The sequence below is a fragment of the Chelmon rostratus genome, chromosome 19 (assembly GCF_017976325.1).
Source record: "Chelmon rostratus isolate fCheRos1 chromosome 19, fCheRos1.pri, whole genome shotgun sequence".
Taxonomy (NCBI): domain Eukaryota; kingdom Metazoa; phylum Chordata; class Actinopteri; order Chaetodontiformes; family Chaetodontidae; genus Chelmon; species Chelmon rostratus.
In genome coordinates this window covers 11,895,953-11,922,255 of record NC_055676.1, presented here as the reverse complement: position 1 = coordinate 11,922,255, position 26,303 = coordinate 11,895,953, and the positions used below count along the sequence as shown (strand labels likewise).

General features: G+C 41.7%; 1 protein-coding gene across 1 annotated transcript; it reads right to left on the bottom strand.

Annotated features, from left to right (window-relative positions):
- On the bottom strand, positions 1–24,830 carry sppl3 (signal peptide peptidase 3). Its single transcript, XM_041960107.1, has 11 exons — positions 24,350–24,830; positions 11,348–11,425; positions 8,859–8,950; positions 8,617–8,736; positions 8,304–8,382; positions 7,634–7,746; positions 6,494–6,600; positions 4,749–4,912; positions 3,837–4,027; positions 3,571–3,680; positions 1–2,951 (listed from the first exon to the last, which is right to left on the bottom strand). Exons 1-11 carry the CDS (start codon positions 24,373–24,375, stop codon positions 2,880–2,882), a joined length of 1,152 nt encoding a protein of 383 aa, XP_041816041.1. The 5' UTR covers positions 24,376–24,830; the 3' UTR covers positions 1–2,879.
- Positions 24,831–26,303: the final 1,473 nt, after the last annotated feature.

The following is a 26,303-nucleotide window of genomic DNA, read 5'->3' as shown; positions in this document are numbered from 1 at the left end:
GAGTCATGTTTATTTACAGCAGAATCCTGAACGAGGAGGGAAAGAAGGGGAGAGGGCAGAGGGAGGGGTTAAAAGGAGACAAAGTGTTTTAGATCAAGCGCTTCAGGATTCATGTTTCACTACACAGTTCTTAATTTATTTATTCACCATTTTTCTATACAGAATCCATTCAGCGGTAATATCAATGCACCAACAGAGCTGGAGTCCTCTGCTGGAGCGGAGAAGGGGTGGAAAGAAAAATAAAAAAAACTAAAGCACTAAGGGGGAAAAACAAAAAAACAAAGGGGGTAAAAAGAAATCCATTTTCTATAAAAAAAACTTGTCTGTTGTCATCACCATGATCGTCATCAATTATTTATGTATGTATATATACACACATATATGTATATATATATATGTATATAAATCTAGATATTTTCTTGCATGTCCATGAAGAGGTGAAAGGGGGTTTGTGGTCTCATGATGTCCAAGTTTAGACGACCGCACTGAGCGGCAGATCGGACGTCCCAACCCGACAGCGTTCAGGTCATAGTATCAGTCAGAGCTGACCAATCGCAGTCTTTCTGACCTGCAGTCTTTGTCCCACCCACTGCTGCCCTGCGCAGGCGAGCTCGTTAGGTCCAGTGCCTCGGTGTCGGCCAGCAGAGACTCAAAACTGCAGTAGCCCTGTTAATGCAGTCTGAGAAATGATACACTGTACACTTAACATGCACGGCCAGATAGCATAAAAAAAGTAAAAAAACAGAACAAAAAGCCAGCAAACTGCGTCGTTCGCACGTCTCTCCAACTCACTCACACGGTTTCCAGTATACATTAGATATTAACTGACAAGCACCACAAAAAAGTGGAAGGAAAAAAAAAGACTGTAAGACCGTCAAGGACCAAAAGGTGACAGCAAAACATCCTATGGGTTAGATTTGAGTTCTAATTTCCATTTTCAGTTTCTGAAGGGCATGACTGATTTTCTCCCCTCCCTAGGTCCAAACAGACTTCATCATGTTATTTTAAACACACGCACACACACGCATACACGCACACACACACTACATATGAATCTAACCACAGTGCGTCCCACCGACCCTTATCTCCAGGAGTCCAAACCCTCACAATAGTCAGGTCTTCATCGACTGAGGTCAAACACTGACATTTACAAAGTTCACATGAGATGTGCTGTTGTTGTGCTGCTCCGCTGACTGCTCGTTTGTCAGAATGTAGAAAAACGGACCGGACGTCTTCATGCTCAGACATTTACACACTTGTGAAAGCCGAAGTTAGTTTCTTTTAGTGTTTCCACGGTCATACACGCGTGTAAATCTAGGATGCGCGAGAGCGAAATGATGACAGACAAAAAGATGTGGCCTCATGATGAGAAGTAACATCGCATACCTTAAAATTAATTCAACATTCATTTATTTGAAAAAAAAAACACTGTTTACATTTCCACCTGTTTGCAGAGGCTGATGAAAAGAAAACCCACCCTCTGTTTGCTGTAAGTTTTTACAAGTTAGACACAAACTGTTTCCATTAGACATGTCATGTGTTTGTGGCACACACAGCTCAATGGAAACCTGACTATTGTCACTTTTTTTTAACAGGTTTATGATTTCAAATTAAAACCAAGTAAAACAACCATTCACTTGTCTGTTTCGCTCTCTCACACACAAGCACTCACTCACACACACACACACACACACTTTAACACTAGAGCAGGAAACTAACTTTCATCAACCAGCCACCGATGCAGATGTTCCCCCCACAAAAAAAAAAAAATCCATCAGCTATGTTTCTATTACACAAGGCAACAAATTTTAGAAAACAACCTCTAAATGATGGACGCTCACCAGTCGGCTTGACTCGACGGGCAGCCAAAATTGACCAAAATTCAGCTGTTGGCTGGCGTCAGTTTCCCACCCTATTCAACATGCTCCCGAACACAAATACAAACTCAAGATACCGCAAATACACATATATACAAATAGAAGCGGCCCCTCGAACGCTGGGGGCAGCTTAACAATTTATAATGCATCATTTCTGTATATGCCAAGAATAAAACTTTTCTAAATAAAATACATAGTTATCTGTGAGGGTGGGGACAGCAGATGAACAGAGAGGAGGAGGGTGAGGCTCGCAGGGGAGTGTCAGAGAAGAAGCCATTGAGGTGGGATGATGGGACAGATGAAGAAAGCGGGGGGGGAGGGGGGAGACGGATGGAGGGGGGAGACTGTTCTCCTTTACTGCGTCGCTGCTCCCGAGCACCATCCTGTGCCACTGTAACACTCCGCTTCTTCTGTTTGTTTAAATCGTTCCATAACAATAATATTAATAATAATAACGACCACGACAATGCTAAAAAAATATATATAAACCCCAGCCATGTCTCACAACCCTAAGTCCACAAAAACGGGGGAGGCCTGGCCCTCGAGTTCATCTGAGTCGGCGACAAACAGAGTTGCAGAGAAAATTAAAGACGCGAGAGAAAGAAGAAAAACGCAGCGAGAGAAGAGGCCTGATGAATGGAGCGGGCCATGAGAGGGAAGTGGCAAATGAGACCAACTATAGACGAGGGGAAAAGGAAAAAAGAGAGGGAGGGGGCAGAACAAAAACAGCATAGGCAGGATGTGCTGTAATGAAGAGGAAATAAACAGAAAAGAGGAAGCGGAGATGAACCGCGGGGGGATGTAGGGACCAAAGATGAGTCGTGTTGGGGCGTTGTGATCCACACACTGGTGTCCTTCTGAGGGTTTTCACAGAAGATTGGCGGAAAGCATGAACAAGTGATGACAACATGGCCTCACTGTGAGTGCGCCCTCTCTCCTTCCCTCTAATTAAGGTAAAGGATCCGCAGTCCTCCCCAGACTGGTCGCTTATCCGAGGGTGCATCATACCTCCAGGAAGCGGGAGCTGCTGGTCTTGGCGTGGAAGGGCTCGGACCACATGCGCCGCAAATCCCCCTGTGGACCACAGACACCAGTTTGGACACGAGTCACGAGTTTTGAATCAAATGTTTCCCGATACATCTTCTCCAACATCAGCCAAGAAGACTTTTGTGCCACTTTTTACTGCGGTAAAAATAACAGACTCCTGTGCGCATGTTCTTTCATTCTACTTGCCCCAAGCTTCGTTCTTAGCTTTCTAAAATTGCCACAACAATCATTGATCTGACAAAAGGTCATTGATGACCAACATGACAACTACTGCCTGATCTAAAAATAAAAGAAAAAGTTGTGAGATCAGGAAAGTAATCAAACACTGGAGTATGAGCCACTTCTCTGCTGCAGTTAGAACATTTATAGCAGAGGCGTTCTGTTAACCTTGAATTCCACAATTTTCACAAGAGTAGGGAAAAATTAATGCACTTCAACAAGATGTGTCACCGTTAATAAAACAACGGTTCATAATTTCAGTCAATAAGACCAGCTGCACTTTCCAGCTGTAATATTTTTCTCTGCAGAAACGCAGACGAAGAGCAGAAGATGCCCTTTACACTATAAAACTCAAGCTGCTGCATTCTGCAAAAACTGCCTGAACTTTCATCTCTTAAGCGCCTGTTGTGTCATCCCGTCAGTGTACCTTCAGGTAGGCCATCGTGAGCAGAGGCAGCAGGGTGAAGGGCACCAGGTAGAGCAGAGCGGGCTGAGCAGCACGATGGATCCTGGAGGCCACGGTGGCAGTCAGCAGACCTGAAGACACAGTCGCATCGTCAATCACATAATGCATTTTTAAAAGAATCCTCAAAAACCCTTGGAAGAAAATCCAGGCGACTAATACTATCACCTCCAAACAACAGTAAAACCCTTGACCTTTTCCATCCATCCGTCCATCGATTGCTTGCTTACCCACAAAGTATCCGATGAGAGTGCAGTGGAAATAGGAGACGCGCTGCATGCGTCCGGACATGTTACCGGGCCCCGGGACCTCCCCGTTTGCTTGCTTCTTGTAGTTGTCATAGCGCAGGACAAAGCATAACAGCAGCCCCGGCATTACGATGTCTCCTATTCCCAGCATGGAGAAATGACTTCCTGTGGAACTGCACAGATGGGAAAGAAGAAGAAATACGTTTGGGAACGGTGGAATACGGAAACACCACAAAAGCGAGCGCCCTGCCGAGTCGCATACGACAGATGTGCACCATCTGTATTTCATTACTTGTTTGTGTACGCAAATCATCCTGGAATGTGACATATAATGTTGATCACAGCAGAAGAAAACATTGCTGGATAGATGAAAAATGGAGAAACAACTTTGGTATTTTTAAATACTTATTGCTGGTGAGGCCTGACGGTGCCAACAGAAAAACGAATGCTACTCCATAAATTGAAAAGGTTTTCAAGACTCAGTTCATGCTGTACGCTGTCTGTTCAGGTGTAGGTTCAGCCTAAGTATTAAGGCCAGTGTACTCCATAGTCTCCCCGCTCTCTATGACTCTGCAGCACATCTTACAAACTAGTTTCAACCCTTAGAGGAATTTAGATGGAGAAAGTGGAATTTTTGGCCTGTTTGTGGAACTAGAGGAAAAGTCAGGGGATCACCAAATTGTTTCATTCCTCTGCAGTCCAGAAATGTCTGAATCAAACTTCATGACCGATTTTGGACAGTCAGACCAACAAACACTCTCGCTTCAAGAGCCATGGCAACAGCATAGCTAACGACTACATTCCAGACAACAGACAGAGTGATGAAGTTAGCACAAGCACACAGAGAGCAGGAGCTGATCAGCAGCCTCCACCCCGTGGCTCCATCAGTCTAACCTGGGAAAGACCAGTTTGCCAGGTAAGGAGAGACGGGGGACATCGCGGCCCATCCCCGGCCCCAAGTGGAGCTTCCTGGACAGAACATCTATGGGATTTTCAGCAGGTTGGGTGGCAACTTTGACCATCACATTACTATTGAAGATGTAGGCTGAGAAGAACACCTGGAGGAGAAAAGGCAGCGACAAAGTCCACTTTAGTCCAGTGATGTCTTATGACTTAAGTTATTAAAAGTGACTTTGTGAACACATGATTAGACAAAGGATGTTACTACATGGACTCAGGGACACGCTGTAAAAACACAGCTAATTAAACGCAGTTTGTTTGCAAATGGTTGCATTCTGTCTTTTTTTTATGTTCTGCACAGCGTCAAAGCTTTTTTTTTGAATCAGGGTTATATTTCATCTGACCAACTGTCACAAAAACATTCAATTTATTTTTCTAAGACAAGCAAGAAAATCTGTATTTTTGAATAGCTGGAGCTGGTGGGAAATTGAATGACTTGGTTAATTTATCATCAGAATGATCATCAATTTATTTCCTATTGATGGTTTTAGCTCTTGACTATAAATCACCAAATCTGCTGCTGCAACTTGCAAATTGTTATATTGCATGTATACTTGATTTATGTCCAATTAGACTCAATCGCTGCTTTAAACAACTCAAAGCGAGTACAGGTAGGGATTCATTCATCCAAGTCATGTATTGCGAACATAAATGGTCAGCGTCATGGGGGAAATAACACTGTAGTCAGTAATGTGCTGGCAGGTTTCCAGATGCCCAGTATGCTCAAGATGAGAGCAATTTCGGACAATGTGCTCACTGGTAGAACATCACCAGAAGCAGTTCGCTGTGCAGTGTCAGATATCACTGGTTCTGTTTGAATTTGCCTGGTACGTGTGTGCAGAACATTCTGCTCTGCTTTAATGTTATATGCCACATTTCTCTGTGACACTGGTAGTTTCCTGCAGTACTCATCTTTAATCCTTTCCAAGAAGAAACATACTTATTGTCTGAATGAAACAGACAATATATCTAACGCCGCCAGGTGCTCCTACAATCCCCCTGAGCTGCACCACCCTCAGATCTAAACTGACGTTCTGTGGTTTAATTAAAAATTATGGAAAATACTGCAGTTCATCAAACAACTTAAAGAAAAACATACCACTCACTAACCCACTCTTATGTTAAAGTCAGCATCCAGGAGATACTGCTTCACCTTGACTTTGGTGACACTAAAGCTGTATTTCTTGCTCAGTGCAGAAGCAGATCCAAAGTAGGGACAATGCCAGATATTGCTAATAAATCTCACCTAAATCTACCAGGGACGGAAAAAGGATATAAACTGGATATAAACGTTTTTCGTTTCTCAGAGGAAACAGTGGTGTTCATCCTAGTTTTGGCTCATGGAGACGACTGCTGTCCTTTGCAGCAATTTATCTGGTTCATTTCTGTGTGTGCAGGTAGCTCTCAGCAACAACTCACTTCCTTCCAATAAACTGCTGCAAAATGCAAAATGCATCACTTCCTAAGCAAATAATCCATCTGGAAAGGAGGTGTTTGCTCGTGCATGTTTAGAAAACAATAAAAGGGCTTTCACAGGCTGAATAAGTACTATTTTGTATAAAGTCTGACAGTGGGATAATATTTTAAACGAGTGCGTCCTTGCGTACACAGCCTATTTGCTGGATCTCATTTTTAGTGCCTGTGATGGAGGTGGAGTTATGGATGGGTGCGCATCTTACCCAGAACACGTCATAAATGAGCAGTCCTGACAGCAGGAGGCAGGACACCTTAAGACTGGGAAGCCGCACAAAGGCTATCATGGCGACACACAAGCCCATGGCTAGAGCTGTGAGGAGGGAAAAAGACAAGATAGTTAAAAACAGATTCACGGGAATGAGCTGAAATAGCAACGTGGGAAATGATTTATGGAAGTTTACTTAACAAACATTAATTACTGAGCACACGGGCCTAATTAATTAGTCAGACTATTCTGATGAAATTTCTCTGCTCGTGTCCTAATTCGCTTTTGGGTGCATGAGGTATGACCTGATAAGACACAAAATGGTGCGGAGCATGGCAGGTGTTTCATGCGTTTAAGATTTGTCTCAATAAATGTATATGTTTCTTATAAAGGCTGTGCTGCCCATGCTAAAAGTAGCGTATGTACTATTGCATTATTCTTACCAGGTGCAATAGTGACAGGGACCCAGAGGGGCACTGTAACATTACTTCACTGGTTCCAGTGCAGGGACACAAAGTAAGAATGTCCATCTTGTGTTGAAACTCTTTAAGATACATGTTGATTTTACAATTATTTCAAAATTCAAACAGTTTCATTCGTGCTTTTAGTGTGTTTATTTTTGATGATGAAGTGTTGCCATTTGTCACAGGGATGATTCACATTTCTGATGAAGACTGCCAGTAATATGTTTCAAATTACTGAGGTCAACTGGGTCAAACAAAAGAGGGGCGCACACCCACACTTCTCTCTGCTTTGTTGCACTAGAATAGCAATTTTGATCGAGATGACTTTGCTTGAAAGCCAGTTATTTTTTACATCACAGTTGACTAATATGAGCACATCCTGTATTCTGCAGTAAGAGCCTGAAAATAGTGTTGCTAAAATGTCTTATTGTATGAGTCAAATTTCCTTTTCCCCTGGAGATGATGAAAGGTGAATTTTGTCCAGACTCTCACCTTTATCTGACACACTTCAATTCGTTTTCTAATAACTGGCTATTTCAACAATTAAGAGATCCTTGTGGTGCACAGCCTGCGGCGGAACTACAACAAAAACTTCTCGATGTGTGATGAATTCTGGTGAATGGAAAACCGGCCGCATGCACGCCACACACAGGAATCATGACAGAGACACGCACCGTCCATGAGGAGCCAGTGTCCAGTCAGCACCCAGATGAGCACCAACATGACGGAGAGGGAGAAGGACAGGAGCTCAGCCAGAGTGAAACGCCCACAGCAGCCAAAGGAAATCCTGCAATGAGACAAATGAGAGACTCTGTCTAAATCAATATTCAGAAGATAATGTGCTGCTTACAGGGAAACATTTACAGGCTGATATATTTTATCAGAGTGGGTTTTTTGTATACTTTTTCATACTGAACAGCCCAAGTGCAGAAGCTATTCTTCTTCTGGATTTTTTATTCGGTTACCAAACAGCAGAAGCATTACCACCTCCTTCTGGACTGGAGTGGCACCGACCCCACTTTGCAAGACAGACTGCAGTGTTGTTGATGTGCTTTATTATTGCCCGAGATGTCCAGACACCTGAGCCCAGAGCCTGTTACAAATTATCTGTGTGTTTGTAAGTGAAAGGATGCATGTTAAAGGGCTAGTTCACGCATTTAACAACATATATTTGTTCACGCTCCCAGTGGTATTAAGCCTCGCAGACGGTTTCACTTTCAACCTTGAAGAAGCTGATGTGCTGAATCTCAGTTTAGTGTTATAAATGCAAAACAGCACAGAGCAGTCTGAGGAGCAACAACAGACATGATTCAAAGACACAAAAAAGCCACATGGTTTCCTTACTTGTTTTGTGGGGAGCAGGGTCTGGTCAGATACTGGCACATTGGCAACAAGAGGAATGCAAATGCGATTGTTGCAAGAACTGAGGAAAGAACAAAGCGCAGCAGTGAGACCAAAGGCCTAATATACCTCGACTGCATGTTCCACTCATTTTCTGTCAGCTTAATGGTGCAGTTAATGGTCTTCACAGTTTCAATAATCAACGCAAGTAAGAGCCCTTCCCCGGTGCGTTACTACTGAACACAAATGCCAAAGCCTTATTAGAGTAATTCTACAGCTGTGGAGTTTTTGTGTTACGGTGAAAAGTGGCACTTACCTGCAGTGCAGATGGTGAAGACCACCTGTACCGAGTCAAAGAAGAAGAACATGACTAGCAGAGATACAGAGGCTCCTATTGGTAGGAACAGGGCCTGTGTGGAGTCTATAGTCTGAATACCTGCAAAACAATACAAACAGCCATGTGAGAAGGATTTCAAAACACAAAAACTGATGAGTGATTCGCTGCAAATTTAAGAAAATATTTTGACTGAATATTTTACTAACTCATATAACACTGACTGTTATTTGTGTTGCTGTTATTGAAAGCCCCCGTTGTCGTGGGGTTACCATCTTTATCCTTCTCCTGGTTCTCACAATCCATGTTTAATGACCTGCAGGATGGAGGGAAAGACAGAGAGGGAAGAGCAGAGAGCAGGAGAGTGTGTTGGACTTGGGCATCAATAATCAGAATCTCAAAAGCATGTAAACTGTTGATATGAGATGAAGGGCTGTGGAGGAGACTTAAAAAACAGGCTTATTCTCTGGTGAATGAATGAGAGACTATGGTTCCTGCTTAAAAGTGATGGCTCTTATCTGATGGAAGATGAAAAACTCGGGGGAAAAAAAGCCAAACATCATCCTTTCTTTCACATTATTGACTTAGTGTGAAAAGTCTGGCTGAACTGTTGAATTGCTGTCTTAACTTTGAAGACAGTAGGAAGTCTGTGAAATTAATCTGAACTGTGGTGCGACAACGAAACCTGCAAAAATGTCTCGCATCAACCCACAACCCAAAATATTTCCATTTCCTTTTTGCACACATCTGACATTTACAGATGAGAGCACAATGATTAAAATTGTTATAAAAATCAGATATATCTATCAAAATATAATTTCCCTGTGTAGTTCATACAGGACTAGAGGACATGTCAGGAACAAAAGCACAGGTGGAAACACTAAAATTACTGATTATTAGTGACACTGCTGTCCTACAATGACAAGTCAAAATGTCTGCTATGGTGGAAACATCTCATTTAGATTGTAAAGAGTAGGATCCTTTCACTGCATACAGTCACATTCAATTCAAATATAGGACACATTTTAACAGAATTTCCAGACAATTAGCAAAAGAAAACGCACATTTCTGCATGTTTCCACCCACTACTGTGTTGTGAATGTTTGTTGGGGAGTGGGCACACTGAGACAAACAGCTGGTGGTGCTAGAACCAGAGGGAGTGTCGTTTATGTCACATGATCTGAATCTCTTTCCATCACACTTTTGTCACATTTTGTTGGTGCACAAACTTGTCCACATTTGCGATATGTCGCAGTGTTTTGTCTGCACAAACTGAAAATAGGCTTTAAAGCAGGCGGGAAAGCATTAACTGTAATTGATTTTATCTTCTGACGGCAACAGTCCCGGGTTAGAACGAGCTCAGTGCAACTCGATCTGATCAGTCGTGACTTCCAAATAACTACGATCCACCCAATGACAACAATGGCACAACCACTTTTTGTCTGACGTGTTTTTGTCTTGCCATCCTAATTGCTCTCTATCATGGAGTGATCATCATATTGGCACTGTCCTCTCCACCTCTTTCTCTTTGGATGGTAGATAAGACAGCTTGCATCAATAGCCCACATATTCATGCAGACATAATTTATCTAAGAGATGGACACTTCATTGATTCAGCATTTGTTAAGCCAATAACAGATGGATGAGGAAAACATACCCGCCTCTCAACTGAGCCTGAGAATCAAACTCTACAAAGCCAGTGATCATAAGACTCCTCTAAAACAAATTTGTTTTGGTCAGTATCATGATGCAACTAAATCAATCAAAACACCATTAGGTGGCAGGGCCATAGATTCTTCTGATGTACAAAATGCACCAAAATCACCTGGTGAAGAGCCTACTCTTCACCAGGTACTTGACCTGTGCAAGCCCCCAATGCTGCCGCAACAAGTGTTCTTATTCACATTAAACGGAAGATGCACATTTTCATTAGACTGAACCCTGAACCACGTTCCAACATCACATGAGAACATGGTAAGAATCACGTGACCTTGCGAGACAACTGGATTGCTACATTGTGCAGCCTGTCCCGAATACATGGCAGACATGCTAAAGCCGTTTTCGAATAGGAACTCTGGGCAGTGTCCACCGAATCAAGTCACCCTTTCACCGATGTACAGCATCTGTCCGTGTCAGACGCATTCTTAATTACAGGGAATGCTGTTTGGTTTAGGCGCCTGTGCAGAGTGTGCAGCCACAGGAGGAGGACTCATCCGTAACCATGACTGTTATTGCGTCGATACAGCTGCGCTCCATGATGAACACATCCACTTGCTTGCCGTGTAGCATAGGCTGGGAACGACAGTGTGTAAATACAACTGAAGGAATAGCGCCCATGGTGGGAACGGTATGGCGATATGATTATATATAGCATCGATAGAAGGTGTTTTCATTTTACCTCTTTATATTTTATACATTAATATTTCAGATTTTGTTGCACGCTTGATTGAAAATTTACACCAAGGTTCTAAATAAACGGAGAACATATTAACCTCTATATTTGTCTAGTATATCATTCAAAATGCAACAGGAAATATGTTTCTTGATGTGGTCATTTTATACAGACTATTTATTCATTGAACTTACAGAAAATGTGCTATATTGTGTCATGTATCATGATATGAGATGTTGGTCATAACATGGCCCTACTCTGCAAGTCACTGTCCACTAACCTTCTGACAGCTGAAGTGATTATTCATTTAGTGACACTCACCTGAAGCTGCCATAGACGATGAGAAGGATGGAGATGAGGAAGGTGGACACCTGGCTGGAGTCAACTAGGGAGTATGCCCTGAAGAGGAGGGAGAGAGGAAAAGAAACATGAAACCAATCAAAAAATATGTTTTTGCTGCTGCACAAAAAGAAAAATGTTTTCACACCAACTGCCCTCATACTGACGTTACATTGATTAACCGTAACAACTTGTACTGTTTACTTTTCTACTAAGCACAAGTTGTCACTGCACTCAACATCACACGAGCAGCAGGAAAGTAAATCAACCTTAAAATACACAAATGAAACTGTGAAAAGACTCTGCTGCTTCCTCCTTTTGCTGGTCCTAACTGGAATCTCTTACACACTGCATGCTGCTATTTTTCCCCCCTCAAAAAAAACACACGCGTTTTTATTTTTGCCCGGTTTTATTTTTGACCAGATTCATTACAAGCTAAGGTGAGTGAAAACACATTTGTTGTTTGAGTTCAAACCCCATCTGATGGTGCTGAGACTTTCTGTTATCCGTCAGATCAATTACATTTTTTTTTCAGTGTGTAATTTAGTGTTTAATAAGCCTCTCTGATCACTTCTGAAAGGGGAAAAAAAAAAAATCTGTCCCTCAGCCATTTTACCCTGCGTGATGCTTTTCCAAGCGTGACAGTGAGGGTTTTAGCCAAAGGACAGACTATTTAGTTTAGCTACAGAACACTGTTGTATGATTATCCAACTGCACATTTCTGTATTATTTCCAACAAATGCACCCAAAATTCTACCAGTCTAATGCATACCAGCAACCATAGCCCAAAACAAAGTAAGTCAGTAACTGGGGAATATAGACAGAGAGTCAGAATAGACCTGGTTCTAGCCACATCTACTTTTACTAGAAAATTCTACCCTTGGATTTGTTTAACTGAGCTAAATTGCACACATATCTCTTTCTCTTAGAATAAAGGTGGTTTTCCTACCAGATTCTACTCTATAATCAATTCAGACGTACAAACCATCAGTTTGAAATTAGAATAGATCATGCTTGGACAGTTCTCTCTGCATTTTTTTATACCACCATGCAGTGGGAAAGAGTGCTGTGCCAGTGCAATTTCAGTCAGTCAATCATTTCAGATGCTGCACTTTGACACTTTGTAGCAATTTTATCACCACTGTTTTGAATCTCTGCAGCTCATCATATTTCTCCATCCAAAGAAGACAAGCAACTGCAACTGATATGTGGGGTGGAGCAAAGTTTATATCAGGAAGTATGTAACTATAGTGTGTGTATAACAAATGGTCACTAACTGGGTCGTCTATTTTATACACTGGCCAAATAACCTGTGCATTATGCATATACATGGGGGAGCTGTGTTTGCACAGTTCAATTTAAGACTATTATTACTGCAGTCAAAATTATGAGGAGAAGAATTTACAATCCTTTTAAGTGAGCATCTAATACAATCTGAAAACATTTCCAATCACCACACAGCACACTAATACTGCATGCTACCAAAACCTGCTGCTGTTCTGCACAGAGCTGAACATTTTCTGTTCCCCTGAGATCTAGTAGACCTCATAATTACAAACAAGAAAGCAGCGAAGACTGGAAAGTGAAACAATTCAATAGCAAAATAAGAATTGCAAATTTGGCTGCGTGTAAAGAACTGGAGGGGGGAAAAAAAACAAGCGATCAATTATAAAAATCAATAAGGCAAATGTGATGCATACAGTTCTAGGCACACTGGAAGCTGTCTGTGAAGGAAAGAAACGTGGTATGGCCAAATTCATTCAGCTCAAGTACAAACCATGGTGTTCTCTATACCAAACATGAGTTTACAAAATACAGCATACCAGTCTGGGTTTACTGCAAGTAATCTGCAGCTCTTACTGAAATTACTGGAGTAACACAGCAAAAAAGACTTCCCTGTAAAAATCTAAATACCTCTTGACCTACATCTTCCCAGCGCAATCTGTGCCTGTTCTTGTGTTTTTTGAGACAGACTAGACAAAATAGCTGCTGAAGGACATCATAATGTTAGTCCTCAGCTAAGGGTTGCTGTTTAAGAGTATACACTTCAGACTAAAGATGGTTGGCATTTCAGTTCTGTACTTTCTTGATGAAGAATGGAAATAGCTTAAAAACATTACTTATCCAGATATTTCTTTGTATATGTCTGTGAATCAGGCAAACAAACAGATTTTCTGGGCTCTCTGAAACAAGAGCCTTATAAGATTACGCATCTGACTAATCCTAAAATTTCAGCATAAAGTCATCCCACTGTTTTGTTTTTTTCAGTGTGTGTAATCAGACTTCTAGTGTGCAGACTGATGCTCCGTCTAAGCACCAAATTGTTCCCATATCAATGATCTGGGGGCAGACTTGACATGCAACCTCATAATGCAGGCCTTTTTCTGGGGCAAAGACAAGGCTGGCATTGTGAAGTGTCTGCCTTCAGCTGAGAGGTGCAGATTTGACCCCGGTCCTGACCTATCTGTCTCCTGTCAAACTCTCTGGCCATGAATGCAGGCTGGAGTTAAAAAAAAAAAACAGAAACCCCCAACAATGTCATCATCATCACTACTCCACCAGTGCAGAGGCACTAAAGCTGCTCTTAGTCTGTATTGTAGCTCAGATTGTATCTGCCTTAAAAGGCACCAATACACCGAGGACTGAAATCTATTAGCTATGAACATAACTATTTGCCAGGCTTATTAGCTCTATTCAACCAAGTGAATAAAATGATACCGTTTACAGTCGCATGAACACAATAATGGGCTGTGTCTGAAATCGTCCCGATAAACCATTCTCCATTTTATTGGTGTCCAAATTCACTACAGCACCCTAAAAACTTCCCACAATGAAATAAAAAAACCAAAGGCATGTACACTACATGTGCTGACTAACCCACAATGCAATGCGTCACATTTCAGAGACACAACATTCAGTCAGTGCAGATATACTGACATCTATGAATATGTTGGCCAATAGGTAACAAGACACAGCACTACACGCACGCACGCACACACACACGCGCGCACACGCACACACACGCGCACACGCACACACCAAAGGGGTCCTCTGAGAGAGGGAGAGGCAGCACGCTAGCAAGAGTTCATCCCTCCAACAAACTCTCAGAAGTGGAAACACTTCGGCAGACGCGAGGCGCAAGCTCGTCGAAGACTTTGTGGCTGTATGTGTGCGTGAGTCAGATATTCTGTTGGAGAAAATGAAGAAGCTTCATCTGTTTCTGGTCAAGTATTGTAAACAAGGAGGAGTGCTGCCCAAACGTGAGAGTAGCCTCCGTCAGATACGTTTACCCAGTGTGTTCGAGGCGCATACGCAGGCTGCTCTGCAGGAGATTCATTTCATAAGGAAATAGTGCAATGCTGTGTTACATCCAACGCATTGATATTCATTAAATACCACCACCACCACATGATTAGACACTGCTTCTGATGAACGGAAAACACAAATTTGGCAAAAAATAAAAAGGAATCAGAAAAAGAATTTCATCAGGCCCCACATGCAGAGGGTGCAAAATGGCGCAAGTCTTGTGAGTTTTCATGACAGATGCTGCACACAGGAAAACCACATTAGTCAAAGGAAACAATAGTGACATGCTGACCCCTGCAAACACCAACTAATTGACACCTAACAGGGTATTTGTTACACTACATGTATATATAGTATATATAATTCTCCAAAATAAAAAAATCAACATTTGTAACGGCCATAATACTGTAATCTGTAATAGTTTCTGTCTCTGCTATGTTTGCCAACTACTGCACTCTGGGTCATCTTTTTGAAGGCAAAAATGTCTCCCACTCCACTACAACAGTAGCCAGCAACTCAGTCCTTCCATGAGTGAAGCTGCATACAGGGAATATAAATGGTTTTTCCTCTGCAACACACTACATCATGCAGGCTGCATTTCAGTTCCTGGTGGCAATGCAGGGAAAAATTAAAGTGTAAAATTTTGCAATAATCACTCACATATCTCTTTAAATTACATTAATAAGAACAGGGCTCATGAGTTTTGGTTTGGTCAGAAAGGTTAATTCATTTGGATAGTACAAGCTAACGAGATCATTAAGAAGGTACCATTTCTGTGTCCAAATATCAGGCCCTGCAGCTAAAATCAGCCTCTTTTCTGCTGGCATGCGGTGAATGCTGTTTCAGTTCAGCATCGTTGGGCTGCATTACTAGTTTTCTTCCAAGCACTGACACGGAGAACAGCCCTTGCATAAAAAGACACAGCGCTCCAAATCATTTTTCATTCTGCTGCGCGTGTGACACAGGAATTCACAGTTTTCATTGTGACGCTGGGGGGTGGGGGGGCAAGTATCCCCTGTCTCTTTCATTCATTCAGCAGCAGGGGAATGACTACAGGGTGTCTAGGAGAGGAGGGTTAACATGTAGTTCACTGTGGAAACAGGACACCGGGACAATACTGCATCAAGGAGCTTTGCCCCAGTCTTGTTTGTCCAACACAGGCCTCTTCTAAAGGACTGAAAAACACACTCAGCAGGCATCATCTTTACTAACACAACAAATTACAATGGGACCTGGTCTACTTGACCCAAGATGTAGGTCATAATAAGCGTCTAACAATATATCCGATCCAAACACGACACCCTATTCAAGCCAAGGTTTCCCTGAACAGGTTAAAAGTCTTGGCCTCAAGCATTAAGACAGTGATTAAGGAAACTGACCTTGTTCTTCTCCACACAGACACCAAATGATGTCACTGCCTCGCTGTCAACATAGCAAGCACATAGACAGCGAGTTTAATCAGACCTAATTCATATTCTGGTATCGAACTGCTTCGTCTGAATTCTGCGCACAGAAGCCCGTAGAACATGGGTGAGATAGATGAATGGAACATTTAAAAACAAAATACAATCCCGGACTGTTGAGGGCTGGATGGCAGCCCAAAGTGCCATAAGACGCCCTTGTTCGCTGACAGACTAGGTTTTCAATAACACAATTCCAAAACCGTCCTCCATCAAGCCAGTTGCATGCATGACTTGACCACTAACGGGCCAGGTCACCGGGCCACAATGGGGACTTTTGCAAATGCTGCCCCTGTGAGGCGTGGATATGTAAGATTGTGCACAAATGGCTTGCTCAAAATACACATGCAGACACATTGCTCAAAATGAAAAATGTGACCTCTGAGCATACATATTAACTTTACTATGATCTCCAGTTTAGAATAACCACTGGGTGGAGTTGCAGCCGGACCTTCAATTGGGAATTACCTCCACTCTCTCATCCAATTATGGATGTAGTAGGTTACATCCTTGAGGAACAAGAACGTCACTTGTGATCAACGGTGACCTTTTTGCCTCTGTGAAAATTAGTACACCTCCCCTGCACTGCTGCTCCGGTGTGTGTTTACACCCTTCTGTGGATTTTTTTTTATGGTTTGAATGAGCAATGATAAGCGATCAACACACAAATGGGCAGAAAAGATTGACACTGAGGACGCATGTGAGGTCCTTAGCCGTGATATTATAATTACATGGCCCACGCCTCAGCTCAGAGTCACACGGATTGCCCTGCAGCGCCACGTTTAAAGAACATTTCAGGGAAAAGACTGATTTGTACACCTGTTAAAACATTTAAGGTCCAGATCTAATCACTCTGATAATCTTGTCACAGCAAAGGAACACAATAAATTGAAGTATTGGCCTTAAAACTCCAGATGCATCAGACAGCCGTCTCCCCAACTTAAAAACTATTTAGGCTTTTCAATGCTGAAGGCTAATCTTAAATCTTCTGTTCAGGACACAAGCAACAGGTGCTTCAGTAATCCGTCAGATTCAAGCCGACCAATGTGTGCTCTTCGCTGCTCTTAGCTGAGAATACAGCAGCATTTGTTGTGTCCATATACTTATATCATACTGTATTTAACAGAGACGGCGCTTGCTCTCATTTCTGCCCTTTGATGTACCTGAGAGCCTCACTGCAAATGACTGCAAAGACCCTTTGACACTGGATATTACTGTTAATTAAGCAAACAGGATTATTTTAAATGTGCAGAACATCACCTACTTCGTGAGTTGTGTGAATGATTAGCTGATTGGTCAGTGTTTAGAAAGGCCAAGCTTGAATCAGATTATAATGTGTATAGTTTATATAATAGGATTTTGGGATTAGATCTTAATAACCATGTTTCTTTAGGAGGGATCCTTTTTAGCCCCCCCCCCCTTTAATTTGTTCATGTCATGCCATGATGACATATTTCTTTTAATTGACAGTAATATTACAGGGTATGTTTAAGATTGGATTTTATGACAAACACTTATAAAATCAGCGTGACAACAATTTTCTACACACTCAAAAAATTGTTGGTTATATATTACAGCAGGTGGCACCACAGATGGGGCTGGACACCACGTTATCAGAATGTAGTCTGAGGTAATAACAGTGACGACTAATGGCAGGGAGCACCATGATCCACTAATTTCCGAGTGGGAGAAAAAAAAATCCAAATATAATTCTCTCTAAACCTCCTCGCCCTCGCCCTCGTCCTCCTCCTACTGCCACTCCTACTACTACAGGGCTGATTTGTTGAGAGAAAAACGTAAAGGAAAATCTGCTGATCTGTTGTCGATATATATGTCAAATATGGTTATGTGCTCAGTTTTTGCTTGTGACACTGAAAAACAGGGATCACTTTGTCTTACTGAACTGATCAAAAGATTTTCTGCCCACATGGATTGCAACACTTAGAAATCAATCCTCTATAAATCTACTGAATTAACTGTGAAACATTAGTACTCAATTTTTCAAATGGTTGATGAAAAAATTATCATGCAAGTTACGTATCAAGTGAAGCCTCTCTATTGATCATTGATCATTATTTTTGACATGACATGACAAAACAACTTAATTTTTTAAACTATGGTCAGCCAGAAGACCTGCCTAAAGCATGTGTAGGAAACCGTAAATATCGCCAAGTAGACTTTCATTTCCTTCGATGTGGTTTCTGCAGCGTTCACACTGGAGATTCATGGCACACAGTGTGGGCAAAGTGGTTTAACTATATGATCCCCCCCCCCCCCCCCCCCCCCACACACACACTTTTGGTCTCATTTTTATCTAACTAAACCAAGAGTGAGAGGTCATGAAGGCAAGGTGATGTCTCTGAGCCGACTTCAACTTTACTTGTGTTTAAGAGCTTCCAAGTGACATTTCCATATTAAAACTAATTCATAATCTGTACTATTTGCATCGATCTACCTGCACGAATTCGCATGACGTAAATTTAATCAGCTCCAGTAAGAAGGCATGCTTACATACCCAAAGTAAGTATTTAGTTTGGACAAATGGGGCAAATTTTGCAGCGTGCATGACTTCAAGTATCACTCTATTACAGCGCCACTGAGAAAACAAAGGTGTATTCTAACCACAAGATCATGCCCACAAGGCATCAAATCATATTTACCTTCAATTGCTGACATGGCCGTAATGGCTACCATCTCCCTCTTTCTCCACATCAGAACAATCCATCTTTCTCAATTATATTCTAAAACTTACTGGGAAATTGGGTCGGTGCACTCTTACAACCAGCCCCAAAGGTAATATAGAAAGCATTCCACTAAGACGCTAAACCAAAGCAAAGGCACCTGACACAATAGCTACAGTATGAATGAAATTACGGAATGAAGGGCGATATTTTACCATGCCTACATTTGGTCTCCATGTGATTGCAAATAATGGCAAAATATAATGGTTAATGAATTTCTTCTCCTCTTCTAATAAGCAGACATATTAAAATCTTCCATAAGATGGCACAGATAAGTGCAGTGACTGATTAATGTTGTCTACATACAAACACAAAGAAGCCTGGCATTTGACATTTAAGTAAAATCAAATACTTATGACAACTGTGGGCTGCTCTTACCTAATACGGCCATGTGTGACTATCACCGTGACTGTGTGCTCTTCAGGAAGCAGTACTTTCACAATTTCACCTAAAATGTGATGGTTGAAAAGTTCTGACTGACACAGCATGAGCTTTTTGACAAGCTGCAAAACCGAAAATGAGGAAGCGAAACTAGGAGAAAGCAAGTCCCTTGACAAATAGAGCACAACAGTCACATAAAGCCATCTACCGATGATAGGAACCAAACCAGCTGCAAAGCTACCTGCTGCTGTGAAGGCTTTTGAAAATGGCATCAAACAAGACACCTTCAAAACTGTACATTAGCCAGTTTGCTACCACAAGGCTTAACAGGATTTGCTGTGGTTTACTCATTAGCAATTTATTCAGACAGCAATATAGCAGTTATAAAACTAATTGTGCAGAACAGAACGTGCAAATGCCGCCGACCACAGCATCCAAACCAAATGTCTGAGCACACATTGTCATCAGAGGTTTGTGTCTTCCAAAGACCCGCTTTGGTCAAACACTACTAATACAACTATTGTATTACTTATGCATGTGGTGGCTTAATATAATGGTTTTATTGGTGAATGTATGGTTGTTGTTTTTTTAATGCTCGGAGGGCAGAACTGCTCATTATTGCGTGAAAGGTAAGACACAACTGTTGTGGGCTTTGTATTTCTGCTTTCAAGGTAATGACAGCACAGGGCTGCGTTCAGTGGCTCCAGGCGTGATGTAGTCACGAGTTAGTCTACTTGCTACTCTCCTGCTGAACACTGAAAGAGACTAAAGCCGCGTGTGCACTAGACACTTTCAATAAATCGCCCTTGAAACTCATATACATACACACACACACGTACCTAAACCAAGATCTGTTTTGCATTTTCACCACAGACAGTACCCTTAAATTTAGGCGGGGGGCAGTACCCTTCACTCTTCCAGCAGGTGGGAAACAACAGACTTCTCTTGGTCTTGAGAGGCTGCAGCATTTGACTGACATTTTGTAACCTACACTGTACATTTATTGCCTGAGTGACAACTTACTGCTAACCTTTTCCTCTGCTCTGCACACATTCATCATCACTTTCCTGACCCTCGCTCATCCACACATTCCCCACGCACACACATTAGGCACAGAGTTACTACACTTACAGCAAGAACACAATGGAGGACACCGAATGTTTCGTGTTCTTTCTTCTTGGTATGTGGCTATTTATTTACAACAAGGAGACAAACTTTGAGTGAGAAAACGCTGCAGACAGCAAGACATAAGCCTGCTGAAAACTACAAGAGAGAGGGACTCCCCCAATAGCTCACCTGGTAGAGCTCCCACCTCATGCATTAAGGCTGTGTCCTTACCACTGCCGTTCAGGTTCAATTCCAGCCCAGAGCCCTTTGCTGCATGTCAGTTCCTGTCTTTTCCCCTTTTCCTGTCTCCATCCAGCTGCCCTATCAAATAGCGGCAAAAAGCCCCAAAAAATCTTACAAAAACAGGAGAGCTGGGAAATCCTACATCAGTGCACACATGATGAGACGACTCTGGTTGCTCTTATTCTCGCTGACCAATCAACGGACTGCTGTGATTCTCGTTGCACCTTTAAGCATCGGATCGTGTGGTGGGTATTTAACAGAGGTAGCAAAAAACAGGACAAAATGAAGAAGTGATTTCATTTTAGGGCCACATCTCCCACCCATAGTTCCAACAGAACCAAGAATAATAATATCATGATGGCAGACGATACGACAAAATACGGAGTACAACCTGAGTCTGCAATGCTGTTCTGAGATCATGAAGTTTGTCTGCTTGGATTAGAAATCACAATAGCTGCTGAACTCTCCTCAAGAGATCTTTGGCTTTCCTCATACTCAACCAGGTGTTTGTTGCATTGCCCCCTTTTGCTCTTGCAGTCTTCATGCACCTCTTACATACTATCGTGGTTTGTTGCACATCTGATCTTTTCTAACCAAACCGCATCCACACTGCTGTAGTCACGCCAATTTTTGGAAACAACTCCTCCAACATGGAGCTGGTAGCAATGTCTTGCGACCATTTTTGGGAGTATGCAAGTTAAAATTTTACGTGGCCACAAACGTGGGGTTCTAGATGCAGCAGTTCCAGAACCAGTTTTCAAAGAGCCATCAGAGGAAGAATAATGGCAGGCCGTCCTTTGTAACGCCCTAATATTACTCTTAGCATTTTAAAAAAAGAAAAAAAATTAATCTTAAAAGTTAAGTGGTAATGGCAAAGTTCACTGAACCAACTCAACCATAAATACAGAAATTCAGCATTTAAACTTCTCCTACACTTTATCATACAGACGGCCATGATAACGATGTAATTCATCTTAAATGCAAATACTCACTCACAATTTAATATCTCACCAGAAACAGATTCCAAATTAAAGGACATGCAAGAAAAGCAACCAGTCATGTGGCAGTCATAAAATTGCAGATGATTGTATATTGCTGTGAAGTGTAAAAAGACTGGGCCATAATTTGAGCAGATTGGCTGTCTGAGTCTTTGCACACTGCAGGAGTAAGAGCATATGTGATTTAGCAGTTTGGTTTCAAAGCAAAGCTTTTGCCAGCATGAACATACAAACTTGACTTAGCTTCAGTTCTTTTGCCATCTGCGCCAATAATTCTTTTTAGAAGTTCTTCAAGTGACATTTAGGCCATTTCTAGCACAATAGATGGTCCCTGTCCTGAACAATGTTTTTCTGCTTAGCTTGCACATTAACACAAGTAAGAACACACTCTAGCCCCACTCAGACAGGATCTGTTTCTCTAGCAGAGGTTGGGTGATTTTGAAGGAAAGCTCCAACATTTTAAGAAACATGCTTGTGGTCTTAACAAAAGTGAGGTAAAAAAGGTTGAAGGTGTGTAACATGTTTATACTGTAAGACCATTTTGAAGCTGCTGGAGTGTGTGTTTCTCTCTTTTTTCTCATTGATGAAGGCTAGTTATTTTCCTTTGTGTTTGCCTTTGTGCTTTTAACAAGTCAAAATACCTTGTATATTAGACATAATTTTCACCTGACATTAACATTTGATCTGTATCTGGATGTACTGTTTGGATATAGATCAACACATGCTGCCACCACCAGGAGTTAATGCAATCTGTCCAGCAAAGCCCAGCAAAAGCTACTGGCGAGACTCCCCTCAAAAAAATGCGATAAAAAAACGAATGACATCCGTCTACACTACTACTACTTCACTTCTTCAACATTACTCTATAGGCGTTAATGTGCCAGACTGTATTGTTTGTCTTTGTCCTCAGGTCATCAAAAAATATCTGTCACAATCCATAACTGTAAAGAAGCACTCCATGCAAACTTTTGCAATGAAAAGACAATAAACTGACCAAATTATTATTAAATCAACTTTAAGAATTTAGGCAGAGCCCAGAGACACAATCCCGAACAAACAAAATATGTAAAAACACAATTTTTATCACCTGGTATTGACAATAAACAAATTCACTAGTTTCAGTCTCAACATTACATTTAAAACTTGACATTTTTGTCAGGGTGTACCTGGTAGCTGTTTTCAAGCAAGCACCATAGACAACACACCTCTCAGAAAGTACAAGGTCCTAAAATCGAACACAACAAATTAAATGGTAAAGCAAAACTCTGTCAAAACTATGACTGTTTCCTACATGCTTAATATTAATGGTAAAAATGGATATTAGCAACAGTTTACCCCCAACCTTACAGAATGCCGGTCATGGTGACGATGATCGAGATGACGAATAAACAGTTCAGAAATGTAAACTGTCTGTGTTGATGAGAAATCTTTGGCTTAATCATACATCAAAGTGGTATTTCTGCAGTGGTTGGGCTTTTCTTCCTGTAAGCAGTTTCCCCAACTGTGCAGCTTTATTGCAGAAGGTTTATGAAAACTACAAGGACACAAAGCCATATTGACAAAATAAAAAATGCCAGAGTGTTTACAATTACCCTAATAGAAGGAAATGCTTCAGTTTACTGATATCAAACTGATAAAAGTTGTAACATCTATGTGAAGAGACTGGAATTTCAAGAAAAATCACACCAAATTATGACATTAAATAGGAGTTAGACAAACCCATAAGATCAATACACAACATTTCTATGAACCTCAACCGTTCAATTAACCTAGTCTGCTCTTTGAGAGTCATTGATTTGGAGTATTCATACGAAAGAGGATGTTGTTCTAACAATGGTGATAACAAAAAGTCACAGGAGTTGCTGGGATCAAACAAGTATAACTTAGCCTACAATAATTAGCTAGGCCTCAACAAAAGTCAGGTCATTTTCATTCATGGGGACAACGCATTTCAGTGATCACATCATCTCTGTCTGGCTTCGTTTAATCCATTCTTCAGCAAGCACTAAAATTCAGCTACAACGCTGACCTGTGTTCAAATGTATACACTTCACAAATCTGTAAATACAATTTGTGACAACCTGTCGTGACACAATGCCAAGCTCGCCCTGGAACTGGCATTTTGGGACATGACTGCGATGCCAGTTAGCTAGCTTAGCTCTCCGGCAGAACCTTTGTTATTGTGTGCAGCGGATCGACGACGAATGCTAGCCATCTACTCAGCTAACGCTAACTTGTTGACACAGCCAACGTCCACCAATCTGTTTGACACTGTCATGCAACGTTGTACTTTTTTGTGAAAAATTACAATTTTCAGAAAGCAAGCGCAGATAATATGAGCAAATGAGTCATTCTCTGGCTGGCTAACCCAATGAGCTTAGCAAACCGTTTGGCAGCTAGCTCTTTAGCACTCGCTCACAATAGCACCCACTGGAATAGAAGCTACATAGTGTTAGCACAGCATCAGCTGGTGGAGCTGATTAGCCGCTGCTAGCAAACGAGCCAGCTCAAGTTAGCTGTTAGCAATATGAGAACTGCAGGAAAATATATTTGGATGAAACATATTTAGCTCTCTATACGGTGATAAACGCATCTTGGTGCGTAGGCGTGAAGAGCCAAGTATTAATGTGAATTGTCAGAAATGTAATTCATTGGTTTAGTGACCTATATCAATCAGGCTTGGCAGTAGCAACAGCTAACGTAAGGTAGCTACTACTAATCGGTGGCGAGATGCCTGTGCGCACTCACCAAGATGAGTAGCCCTGCTCCGCCATATCGCCGAAAACAGTGGGTTCCGCGACTGTGGCTAACACAGATTCAGGTCCCGGTGACAACCCGTCAGGACCTCGGAGAGGTTTTCTGCTTATCCTTCACAATCCGACGTCCTAGCAGTTACTTTTAGGTGACAACATGATGATACATCCCGGCAACAGCTAGTAATCACTAGCTGAATATCTTGCAATTGAAACGGGAATGGTGGTTTGCTATCGTTAGGTGGACAAGACAAAGCACCCCGAGAAAAAAAACACTGATGTTATTTTCGTCGGTTTCGCTAACGTCCTGCCGTCACCCCAGCCGAGAAGGCTCGGTCTCCAACAATGCTACACCCACTGTAAATCCATATTCAACTTGATGTATCCAGGATAAATTCGGATATTCCTCAAGTCTGCACCCCTAGCTGTTATGGAAGACGCTCAGCTTTGTTTTCTATGGCGAGAGTCACGGGAACGCGCAAAATCGCCCTGCTGTAGAGCTTTACAAGTAGGACGTGCACTGAAACGCTTTTGTGCGCTGAGAATGCTTGCGATGGTTTCCCCTCAGCTGGCAGCGCTGAAGCCTATCATGTACACCTACAACTAAAGCCGCGAGCATTACGTCGACTCGCAAATGTAATTTATGGTTATACATTCAATTAACTGTCGAATCATTTGATATAATCGCGAGACATAATTTTAATTACTGACAAAATACTGAAGAACGGAAGATCGCTCATATTAGACCCATTTAATTTACTATTAGGATGATTTTTGTAAAGAATAAATTACAAGCAAATACTACGGTTTATAAAAAGAAGTGGTGTAAATGAACGAGTGCTTTAGATCTTTTAATATTATTATTTTGTAGAAATAGTAGTCCAGAGATGAATAAAGCCCAGAGTCCTCTGTCACAGAAATGGTTTAGGATCATCTAAACAATTTGTTGATTAAAATCTGCAACAGTTTATTTTAAATGAATTCATGCTTCAGGGCCTGAACGCCCCTGGTCAAAAGACAGATAAACGAGGCTGTGATACACAATAAAACACAGTAAGATAAACACAGCAAATAAATATAAAAGATTGTGGTGTGTTGCAATAAGATAGTCAATTAAAACCTATTGAAAATGTGTAGGCCTTACATGCTGTGGCGCCCCCCCAGGTTGATCGGTACTAAACACTGACTAACTTTCCCCTCTGTTTTGTATAGAAAGGTAAATAAGCATTGGAGTGTCCCTATTAGTCAGAGTACAGCCCTCATTATCCTAGAATTCATAACTTGGAATAATTGCAGAAATTGCTAAAAATGGGCAATAAAACACATTTTTCTACAGGCCATGGATCCTGACAGGGTCCTCTAACAAAAATGAACTTTCTCCATGCAGAATTTCTGTTGACTCTATATCCCAGTTTTCCCAGTTTCCCTTGAACCTGTAAAGCTCTCACATGGTGGTTGAGCTTTTGAGTGAGAGCTTGTACAGCCAATCACTGTACTCAAACCATATATACCTTACAAAGCTTCAGCAAAAGGGCAAGTACTATTGTTGACATATTGCAAGCTTTGATCAGCTTGCCAGATTTTGTGTGTAGAAAACATCTAAACAGTATGAATCCCTACTAAAGCCAACTGGACAAAATCCCCACTAGCATCCCCAGAGGCTGCGATGTACAACCCTCAATGTAAAAGCGTTGGAAGGAACAAAGAACGTACAGTTTTTTTTATTTGCTTGAAGTAGCTTTTTCTATGCTAGAGGCATGCCTCAGGGGATGGCGGTGTCAGTCGGTTGCATGCACATGCAAAGTTTCACTTTGAGCAATAGCTTTTTCTTTCCTTAGCGTTGAGCATAACCACCTCACAGAGTCGAAAGCGTGGCTGTATCATTCTGTTATCAGTTTGCAGCACAACGAAATGATCAAGGGGTCAATAAACTTATGGATGCCCCAGCT